This window comes from Epinephelus lanceolatus, chromosome 8, assembly GCF_041903045.1.
Source record: "Epinephelus lanceolatus isolate andai-2023 chromosome 8, ASM4190304v1, whole genome shotgun sequence".
Classification (NCBI taxonomy): Eukaryota; Metazoa; Chordata; class Actinopteri; order Perciformes; family Serranidae; genus Epinephelus; species Epinephelus lanceolatus.
Genome location: NC_135741.1, coordinates 27,885,596 through 27,897,688, shown reverse-complemented (window position 1 = coordinate 27,897,688; position 12,093 = coordinate 27,885,596). Strand labels below are relative to the sequence as shown.

The window sequence follows — 12,093 nt, the reverse complement described above, 5'->3', positions numbered from 1 at the left end:
TTTCACTGCTGGAAAGATGGTCGTCTTATGAAACCCGGCTGTCTGTGCAGTAGAGAGACAAAATACACAAATACTTTTGAAATTGGTGCTACATGACCAGAGAAAACAGAGGAAAAGTGCTGTGGCTTACAACTTAACTTACAACTACCAGAATGCATGGCGCCACACCAGACCAATGAATGCTAACACAAGCTTGGTCGTTTTGATACAGGAGACAATATGGCAGCAAATGGCAGGTAAACGGAAAAGAAAAAGGTGATTCAGTAACAGAATCTCGGTTCATATTTCATCACTGCTGCCTAGTTTTACAGTTTGATCTCAGTTTTTTCAGCCTCGCTGTGCAGGAAACAGTATGGTGCCTACTTCGTGTTCAATTAATTTCTCATATTACAGCCAAACAATGCGCTAAAGTATGTTTCTGGGCATTCCAGTAACAGTTGGTTTATATTTGATCAGTACTGCCTAGTTTTACAGTTTGATCTGAGTTTGGTCTGAGTTTGAGAGACAAAGAAAGAGAGGAGCGTCTTTCTCCCTTGATCTACTTCTACTCTTTGTGTACGTGTTGGCGGGCAAATGAAAACACCAAAGTACATTCTGTAGTTGGAGCAACAGCCCTAGAGCCAGGTGAGATAAAACCAGGGAGATCTCGGCACTGGTAAGATGGAGGCGACTTTACCACAGGTCATTTACACATCCTACCCTCACTGTCATGATACAAATATGCATAGGCCTGTATCAGACCAAAAACATTCAGTATCTTATTGTACACTATTTTCCAGTTTGTTCTGTGCTGTCTAACCTAAAATGGCTTTCAATTCCAGATGAGTATTGTATTGACACCCTGAGTCCCATAATTAGCAGTGTGACTGCAGCTCTGGCACTAACACTCAGCCCTACAAAACACAACAAACATGGCTCTATTTGGAGCTGCAAAACGTTACAAACCCAACCCCAGAGAAGGTTGTAACCAACAGTGTAAATATTGCTGGAGGCACACACTTCTCATATTGTTCAGTGCTTGCAGTATATTCACTACCAGCAGAGGTAAACGGTGTTTCTACAGGGTTTTTAACTATAACTACTCTGTCATCATTTCAATAGTAAATCTGAAAATAATGTTAGTCTGTAATATATGATTGAACCAAGTTTGCTTCCATTACTGAGCCATCATGCAGCACTCAAGGAGCTTGTTGCTGGATGCTTATTCAAGCAGTAATATTCCAACATTAAGGTATAATAATCCTTAAAATGTCGTATGACTCACTCAGCTACTTAAACTGATATTTTTCAGCTTAGACAGTTATGAATTGAAGAGACATATTTCTCTTTTTGTAAAAGAAGTCTGAACATTTTAAAAAATACTGCAGAGGGACAGATTTAACACTGGGATTCAGACATTAGGGGAGCAGCACTTAGATCTTAAGGCCTTTGCACACCTTTTCGTTTGTGTTTTTGTAATCGGGCAAAGCAAAATACGAGGCAAAATGGAGAGACACGTTTGCTCCCTTGCTTCTCTCGGCTGGAGTTACCTCCTGGCTTACCGTCTTCTTGACGCGGTAGATTTCAAGAAGGTAACTGTCTTCATATTTTTCCACTTTTTATACTCTCTGGACACCTCTCCTCTTCTGCCCTGTTCCTCTCTTCTTGCCGATCTAAAGCCCCATTTCCACCAAGCAGTACAGTACAATTCAGTCTGGTACACATTTTTTCTGTTTTCACTGTAAAAAGTTGTGGATGGTACCAATAGAACCGTTCCATACCGTCCCCATTTTTGGTCCCCCCTCTGTTGGGGTACCTACAGTAGCACACAGATCTGGTACTAAAAGGTGGAGCTGTGAACATTGCAGTCTGATTGGTCAATAGCCGACGGTCACTCTGCTCAGGGCTGAGTTGTGGCTGGTTTTGAAGCTCATGTAACCACTGTTCATACTGTGGAGAGTTTTATTAGCAGACTAACTATAAAATGAAAGCATGTTTTGCTGCCTCTCGCAGCAGCTGGAGTCTGAGAAAAAAATAACTTAATTCACTGGGCCGACTGCCGGTGACTTTTAAGGTGGAAAGTTAACTTGTAATGTTACTCAATGCACAAGTTGATGACCTGAATCCATCAGCACACCCTAAATTTCACTGTGATAACTTTGACCATTCCATTAGTTTTGTATGACATGTACTTTTAGTAATGATATATGAATATATTTTAATCTTGACTGGGTTATGTAAACTGCATATTCTAATCCTCACACAAAAAAGCATTGCAAAGCGTTGTTCCTGTGGACTATGCCAACGCTAAACCCCTGAGCTTGCCTGAGAAGAACTTAATGCACAAACCCACTATTTTCAAATATCCCATGGAGAGAGACTCTCACTGCAGCCTGCTCTTTTTTGTTCTGAGAATGTCAGTGCAGACTTCCCTCTGTGTCACCAATAATGAGGAAATACAGTGAGTGCTAGACAGAGCAGTGAGTGAAAACAACCCCGCACACATTTAAGGGTACTGTTTGGGGTGGAAACACTAGGGTCTAGGTACCATGTCCGAAGGGTACTTTTGGTTCCAAAGGTACCATACCGAAAGTGTTTGGTGAAAACAGGGCTGGTCCCGCAGGTTACGCTGCATTTTCTTCACTGCTTCTTGGTCAAACAAATCTCGAAATGGTTTTGACAGATGCAACAAAAAACAGAAAATTAACCTGTTCCGAAAACTTTAATGACGAAGTTAGTGTGTAAAACAAGACTGGGACACAACATGGGTTCGTATTTAATTTTTAAATGCGAACAAAAAATACAGACTTGGTGTGCAAATGTAGATAAATTGATAATGCCTACATCTTACATACCATATAAGGCTATGACTCACTGATATTGCATGTTACCAGTTTTACTCTCCTTGAGTTCACAGTAGACTGTATTAACATGATGTCACAATGCACTCCAAAAGAAAACAAATGAGAAAATGTTACTTTGCTCACTATGTTACCATATTAACTAGATAAGGAAAGTTCAAGTTACATGACCAGCCACCACTGATATATCAATAGTCTCTCTACAACCACATCAGTGAGGTTTAGTACTGAGGAGTCAAGTGTTTTAATAAACTGCAGGGCTACATGCAATTATAAAGCTCTTGCTGTTATCGTGCCGGATGCTGAAAAAAACAGGAAAAGAAAAGAAACCAACAAGAGGTGATAAAGAAGCCAAGACCTCATAATTGCTTTTCCTAATTAAAAGAGAAAAATTATTTGGTGTTAGATGATCAAATGTAAAGCATGACTGAGCACTGCATAATGAATTCCTCGGTTGCTGCTTTGTCAATGGAGGAGGTGTTATTAACAAGCCGAACAGGCAAACATAGGGCCCTCTTGTTCAGTCACAAAAAAAAAAAAATCTCATCTTTATGATTTATCATTAGCTAGCGTTCAATACTTTGCCTTGTAAGATGAAGCTGAAATTAAGCTGTCGAGAAATGAGACGTAAATGTGTTAACGATTGTTTTAATGGAGTTCAAACAGCTTATTTCCTTATAAGTCACTTTAAACTACTGCATGTGTAGTTTCATCTATAATAGAAAGTAGGTATGCAGAGACGTTTTGAGTATCAAGGGGAGTGTAACTTTTCACATATGACTTTGCGTTAAGCCTGTCTTCAGATTCTAGAAGCTTTTTTAAGTGGTGAAGTCTTAAGAGTCTCCACGTTCAAGTGGAAACAGATTTGTCAAGAGGGTATAGAAGTACTTATAGAAGCACTTGTTTTTATAACTGAGGAAATGTCACTTGGCCAACACTCAAATGTGGTGCTTAAAATATATGTTGTAGCTCTGCAATAATAAAAAGTCTAAAGGTAAATTAAACAACTCAGAAACTTGTGTATGTACAATTTCTGTAGCACACACTTATGATTTTTATCTGAAAGAGAAAAAAAGTTCATGCGAGGCTGCTAGGCTGCAACATATATTTTCTTCACGTCTTACCCTAAAGACACAGAGAGTCAGAGGACCTGAGAACATTACTGACTTACCCCACCAACTTTTTCAAAATATGCCCAGTGGCTTCCAAAGTGGATGAGCTGCTCGTTGAAGAACCAGGTGAACTTGAGGTCCAGCGTGGGGTCATGAGACACCTGGCAGGGCAGCACGATGCTCTCACCTACGGTCACGTCCAGATGACCTGCCGGACTGGTGATCACAGTTGGCTCTGTAAACAGGCAGCACTAAGTTAGAAAGCAGGGGGACATGTTAAAGGAGAACACCACCTAAATTCAGAATTACAGTATGCCATTTCCATGGCCTTGGACAGTTCAGTCAGTATTTGTGAACATGTGCTTCTCTCTGTGAAAGCCAGAGAAGTAAGTCTGAACTTTGTGATGTCATAAAGTAGTCTGGAGCTGCGCCACAGACAATGAATGGGAGCCTGATTTTGTGGACTCACAGAATGGTTGTTTTCTTTTTTAATGCCCAGTTCAGAGTAATGAGTCACGACGAGACGAGTTGCGACAGGCAGCTACTTGCAATGCGATGGTGTATCACCTCTATGCAACAACTCTCTGTACTCCTGTTCTGATTTCTAGCTTTTCAGGCTTATTTTGTGGCTGAATTAAATTTGTAGGTTATTGAAACATAAATGAGGATCGTGATAGTGAGATACTGGCTACAGCTGCATTTGTAGTAGTGATGAAACGGCGAAAAGCAGAAACTGTATTCATAATAAATACACCACGCCAGCACCAATTTATCCATCAGTGAGAAAGCGTGTCTGGGTGGGGCATAAGCACAGGATATGATATCCTGATGAAGACTCGTTGAGTCGAAACGCGTAGATATCCCTGTGCCTCGGACTTTTCAGTTTGGACTGCATTTTTGAACATCTTTTGAAACTTTCAGTTTACAATCAGGACAGTCCTACTGTTTTTATTACAGTAATTTTATTTCTTAGAATAAGGAAGTTGCTGGTCTTCTGCTGCCTCAGTTGGTTATGTATAAGGTTAAGTGGAGCCAATATTCCAAATATATAGCATATACGACAATTGGTATTTTGATTTATTTTTTTTTAGAGGTGGGGCTTTTTAGATAGTTAAAATACATTTTGCAAAGGCCTCTGTCCACAGCAGGACATTGCTTAGCCTCGGTGCTGGTAGATTTGGTTTATCAAAGATGCTAGCACAGCAACACAGTACATAAAATAAACACAGCAGAAACGTCAGATAGGTCGGACCACCATGATAACTATACAGATTTATATGTTATAGATATGACAACAGAAATAAACAAGTTTGCGGCTTTCACAAACTATCTCTAGAGTTAAAATCAATTGCTCGCTGTCTACCGTAAGTGAAGTGTGGTTGTCAGCATAGCATCACGGTGATTTGGTCTATACTAAGAACATTCCACTTGGTGCTCACAGTGTCATTTATAACGAACCCAAACTATTCCAAACTGGTGGGTCATGGTCCCAAAGTGGGTTGCGGGCCCATTCTGAATGGACTGCAAGTGACTCGCAATTGTGTCAAGTTTGTCAAAAACGTATTCTTATTTTCATGTACAGTCAATTTCCAGCACAGAACTTTTATTTTGAAGTGCTGTTTTCTGCCGTGGAGTGAGTGACTAATGGACAGCTACTTGGCAGACATGGCAAACTAGCTCAGTGAAATCTGGACCCTGTGGCTGGACCAGTTGGAAACCACTGAACTATAACATCCTTCCAAATTCATTGTCTATGGAGCAGCTCCAGACTTTATACTTGATGACATCACAAATTTGAGTTTTAGCACCCCTGTTATTGGATTTGGGAGAGTTGTTTATATCTCCTAATATTTTTAGACTGCCTCAGAACATAGGAATAAAATGTATTTAAATGCTGAAATTGGCCGTATTTTTCCTTCAACAGAGTAGATATACCTTCCAGACTGCCCAGACTGCATGCTATATGGGTTGCATGGTAATAACCTTCTTTCACTTGGCTTGTTTGTACTTCTTTATGCTCCCCACACATTGAGAAATAATTGCAAATACATGCCACACTCAAAAACAAATCCTGCCCTTCTTTAGATCCTGTCCTGAATGTTAAACAAACAAGATAAATTACTTTTGAGTCTGCCTGTGAGCTTATATTGCATCTCTTTCTTTGAGTTTCATAAATCAGAGTATGGCCTGATATATCACTAAACAACAGACAGAGTAAAAATAAACAAACAAAAGGAAAAAACTCCACCATTATGGCAGGTCAGATCCGAGTCTATAATTTGGCTCTGTTTGTGCCGAGACAAAAAGCCATCCTATTTCATCCTCAGCGTGGTGCGCATCAACATAATCTTTGGTCCGTCTCGGCTGGGTGTCTCATTCAACAGCAGCGCGGTGCACAGAATATAGCGCGGGCTGAGAGGCCCATACACCAGTCCACTGTGAATTATGCATGCATGTCATAAGCAACTAATGGACAGGCAAGCCAATGCAGCATGTCAGGGGGAGTAAAGGTCTATATTCAGCTCTGTCAAAACAAGCCAGCTTGTTTATCTCGCACCCCCTAAGGAGAACCGACTGGTCATGGCAGTGCATTCCAGGTGAGTCTTAGCAAAGTTTGGCACCAGATGCGAAATGAGAGGGGTAAAACTTTCTGCTACCGATTGCTAAGCTGTCACGCTCATTTCCTGTTATGACTGGAAGGAAAATCACAAATTGGCTCCCTCATTCCCCTCAGTGTGCTCCGTGCGTGGCAGTCCTCATTCTGTAGACCTATGGAATGACAGCATGTTTCAAACAACCATGAAGAGCTGATTTTATTGTGTAGATACATGCTGGATTTGAACGTGTCCTTTTGAATTAGCACAGGAATTGGATGTGTTGTAATGGCCAAATATCTGCATTCTGAGGAAGTCAATCTTAAATGGTACGCCTGAGGTTCAGCTCAGTCAAAGTAACACGCCTGGGATGAAGCAGTAACTGATTGTGTGGAAGTGTGGGACTGACTTGTACCTGAGACGCCAGGTGAAATGTAATTAACTGTAATTAATTAGACAGGAGAGTTAAACAATTACAATTTCTAAAAAAAATTAATAAAATTGTAAAAAAAACCAAGTATAACACTGTGAATTTGATTCATTCTCAATTGAAAATATATGTTATTGTCACAATTTTGCTAATAACTTCAATTAAATTCAGTCAATTTTGATATATGGCTTATTTTGTCATTACCAAGTAAAGATGTCAAAACATTTACCGTTTCCTGCTAATTAAATCTGAGGAAGTCCTTTTCTCTGTTTTATTATCTTTTTAAATGAAACATAATTATGTCTTGGACTGATGTCTGAATAAAATTAGAAGAAGATGTTCATGGGCTCTGGGAAATTATGGTGACATTTATAGACTAAACAATTCAACAGTTAATTGAGGAAATAATCTTCAGGGTGATCAATAATAGAAAGTATCAGTAGTTACAGCCCCAATCAACACTTAGAGTATTTATTTAATGTCAATAATGTTTCATTTTAGCCTTACAACCTGGCCTGTGCGCAGTAGCTGCTAACATAATGGTGCTTAGATTAAATTCACAGTGAGTAATATTTTATGTTTTTTAACCTTATTCTGCAAAGTGCTACGCTTATGCAGATCCTTGAATTTGTACTCAAATACGAGACCAAATGAATATATTTTACCACCTCTTTTCCACTTCTGACTAATATTATGAGTACACACACGTATGAATATACAGTAAACTGTATAACAGCGTCGTTCGTACATGTAAAGAGGCTGTGGGGGAAATTGGGCTTCTATGCGAGCCAATTTGCAATTCAAAAAACTTGTGAAGAGGAATCACCAAAAGGCATTTTAATAGAGCACTGTTGTTGACTCTGCTCTTTAGAAAGACCTAGAAAATTCACTGCACTGTAGAAGTGTGTGATTTAAATGGATTGAAATCTTAAACAAACCGAGCATGGCTATGAGCCACCGTACAGAGAGAGAGAAAAAAAAAAATGAAGTATGAATTAAACATGGAGGCGCATGAATGCAATGAGCCTCGTGTCTCACTTCCTCCAGCCACTGCCAATCAACTAATTGGACTGTACATGCGTCAGGTAGGGAGAGTGTCATCTTTAAAGCGACGCTGCCTCGCTGTTCGTTCATCAAGCGTGCAGTGAGGGTCAGTGTTGGTTAATTTTAAATGCAGCGCCGGTCGGTCGTGTCTCGCAGCTCTTGTGACAGACTGCCAGAACATTTGCTTTGTGTTGCTCCAAAATACTGACAACCGTAAATGATGTGTTGGTTTATTACAAGGCCTGTATAATAAAACCTGCAGGAGTCATGATGTTCAAATGGATTACATAAAAGGTTTTAACACAGAAAACCCAATCCCATTCCTTAAATACACAAGAAAAGCAAAGCTGTCAATGCTTGATATATTACATGCTTGATGTAATTGTACAGTCTGGTATAATAGTGATATTGTATGAATAAAAGGGGATTATTGCTGTAACTGTATTATTTGCTGTGTGAGTAAAAACAGTTGTTGCCAAGGAAACAGCTATTGGGGATAAAATAAACAACAAACAAGCAATATCCAGCTGCCATTTACAGTAAAGCGACCAGAGCTGATGTTTGAAGTCAAGGAAATTATATTTTACCTTTAACCAGAAGGCTGCCGGCACTGCTCGCCACTCCAAACTGGTTCCTGGCCACACACGTGTACAGTCCAGCATCCATTTTAGTGACATTGGAAATCCGCAGGCTGCCATTATCCAACACGGTTACTCTGTGGGTGAGAATATACATATACATATCACATTACCATATTAGGTTAAGTGACAGCACACCAGTGTTGGGTTAATAAAGTTCAACTGACACACTGCTCTACTAGTGGAAGCTTGCGTGGCTGTCATTTTAAATATATATTCAAAGTGCATAAAAATCTAGTCCAGTGTCCTAAAGCATTTCAACTTTAGCCTGGAGTTTATCTCGGCACATTTTAATTGGCTCCCTGTGCTTTAGCGTGACACAAGGAGAAGCTCAGTGTGAAGAGTTACAGTTTGATTTCTCAGCACTGAGTTGATAAGAAATAGTGCAGGATAGAGGAGGAAAGTCTCATTTCGAGTTCAAGGGGATATCAAGGGGGATTCTAAATAACTGCATGTTATAGATCTACTGAGTCTGTATAAGTGTTATGTTAGAAATATTGCTTCAGCAGACATGAATACTAAATGAAACAGGAACATGGTTTCCCATAGAAGTGGGCTGTTACCTGAGAAACTCGGGCTGTCACATATGCTATTCTACGTGCATCTGAGGTGTTCATTTTAATACAGTTCATCCAGCGCTCCTGCGTATAACGCTACATGATGGTTAAGACACCTCACTCTGAATACACTGTTAAGCTACGAGGCAAATGCAGCATTTTGACAAGCATAAAAAAAAGTGTGTAAAACAACTTTTTAACAGAGTTACGGCCGAAAATATGTCACACGAAACCTGAATTTTTCAAAGCAGAGCTGAGATCATTTAGCTCCGAGAACTGTTAGGTTCACACATAATAATGTGGCTGCTGCGGCTGTTAATTTCTTACATGGGCAAAAAAAGAAACAGTAAAAGCATAAAAAGAAGTGCTAGAAAATACCAATAACACCTCACAAGATGTTAAACTACAGAGCTACCCTAACATGTAACATCTTCTCTCAACGTTTGTCAGAACATAGCAATAATCATTACTTATGACCAATTGGGATCAAAGGGGTTCAACTGAAAAAAATAAAAATAAAAATTAAAATAAATAAATAAATAAATAAAATAAAAATAATAATAATAATCATAATAAACTATTTGCATAGTCAGATTAAAAAAAAAAACAACAATAACATATGTCAAACAAATAAAAATACTGAACATAAGTCCAGATAAAACAGAGTATGTAATAAAAAAAGGTAAAATTAAGATTAGAGAGGGGATAGAAACTAGACATACTACAGATTTACTGTAAAAAAATAAATAAATAAATAAAAACCCAGCCTTCCTGTAAAAATACGTTTTGAGGAGTGATTTGAGAAGTGCTGCAGGGCTCTAACGGAAAATATTCTGCTTCCTTTTGTAACGAGGCGAGCTGTGGAAAAAGATAGGAGGGTCCTACCTGAGGAACGCAGGCAGAGCCTAGGCTCATAGGGCGTGAATAAATCTATAATGTATGTAGGAGCAAGGCCATGTAGAGAAGAGGAGAAAGTTAAAATAAAAAGTAATTTCTTTTCATGGCCCAAATATGTTTGTAGTTTCACAAAAAAATGGGGAAAAAAGTAATTTAACTGCTTGAACCACCATGTAAATATGAATGTACCGAAATACTTCAAAATGTACACTAGTTAAACTACTAGTTGATTAACATGTAGTTCACAACTCCCCAACACTGCAGACAGCAACTTCTACTAATGGATTTAATCCAACTGAGTCTTCTGTATGTGTCGGGAACATTTCACCAGCAGAGAAACAAATTGGACCCGCCTGGTTGTGTTGTAATAAGTTGAACCTCTATGACAGATTGCACCAGCGAGTCCAAATTACAAAGACTCTCATTTCATCTGCCGGTGTCATCAGTCAAGCCTGACAGATTCCCTCTGACAGAGAGAGGGTGTACTGCTTCTACTCCGGCAGTCCAACAAGTCGCTTGAGTGACGTAAAGCCAAATATGAACGATAGGTCAGCGACAAGACGCTGGCTGAATGAAGTGCACATGATCCAGGCTATCTGTTGGTGTTGTTCACGTTCATATTTCATCTGGCGACTACTGTGTCATCTCACAGCAACAATTAAATCTATCCACCCATTTCACTCACTTGATTATACATATCAGTCATGCTTAACTTTTTCTATTTGTGTATTGTATTTTTGTATCTGTATACTGTTTCCGTTTTTTTGTTCCCTGCCTATGAACTACTAAATGAGCATTCTTGCTAACATCTTGTGCCTTTATTCTGACATTCAATTATAATAAAATCAAATAAACTACTAATCACAAACTGCTTTTCCTCTTATTTTAAGTACCGGCAGAGAAACATGACTGAATACAATTTCAAGCTGAAACTTAAGAAATGCTGATGGCCCCTGTTGAAATTGTTTTTAGGGGGGATGAGTTCTTAAAAGCATATCAGCAGGGCCTTGAATACAGCGTACAGAAAACACGCATATAAAGAACTTGTTATGAAAAATATGTAATGACATTCATTTTGCAGCCTTTTTCGAGCGGAGTCAAGGATAGAGGATAAAAGAAGAAAAACATTTAAGCGAAAGTTGTTTGCGAAGATCCACGCGCGTCTAGGACGACCAAACACTTCATAAAATTGAAAATTAATGGCAGGGTCACAGGTGATTGAGGCACAAAAAAATAAAAAAATGTTTTGATTAATTCTATTTACTCTGATGCCAAAAAAGCATTCCCTCGCTTTAGTGAAAAAGTGGCCACACACTGCACAGAAAGCTCCGAATAAAAGCCTGAAAAAAGGGTCCATTCATGCAGCAGAACCGTTCATTTCAAACCCTTATTCCATCAAAAAACAATCAGATACCACTTATATTAGCTTGTTATAATGTATCACTTAATTATTTATTATGAATACCTACTGCTCACGTTTGATCCCTTTGTCTTTCCTGTTATCAAAGCATTTCCGCAAGTTTAGAAAACACATTTTCATTGCTCCCTCTGCTTTGATCTCTGTAATTACTGGAGGTAATCTATCACATCCCTTAAAAGACAGCGTGACTGAGGTTTTCGCTGACTTCCTGTGTTCTCCTTCTGTCTCACAGTCTCCCAGTGCTTCTATCATGCTTTGTGGATACAGCAATCACCGCTTTTTCCCTTATCTTGTTTTTCAAAGTAAGCAGGCCTGAAATAAATACTGATTAAATATGTTTGTCCTTGTGACGACATGTCAGTAGTAAGCTGTGATAGTGCATAATCTAGCTGTATTTTGTCTATTTGTTGCACTAATTAAAGCTGAGGTAGGTGTCCTAATGTGGTCTGTCAACCTAAATGGGTTTTAATATACAGAAGAAGGGCCTAATGCGATGGATAATGTTGTCCTGTTATCTATGTGTGAATTTGGGGAGAGCAGTGGAGAAAAAAGGCAATCGTG

The 12,093-nt window shown here is 39.1% G+C and overlaps 1 protein-coding gene across 1 annotated transcript in view; it reads right to left on the bottom strand.

Annotated features, from left to right (window-relative positions):
- cntn3a.1 (contactin 3a, tandem duplicate 1) overlaps nt 1–12,093 on the bottom strand; it is a 109,173-nt gene that overhangs the window by 16,841 nt on the left and 80,239 nt on the right. The window contains exons 12-13 of the mRNA XM_033629325.2: nt 8,608–8,735; nt 4,012–4,187 (exon numbers count right to left, since the gene is read on the bottom strand). Of these exons, the coding sequence (XP_033485216.2) occupies nt 4,012–4,187; nt 8,608–8,735 (304 nt within the window). The remainder of the gene's footprint in view (nt 1–4,011; nt 4,188–8,607; nt 8,736–12,093) is intronic.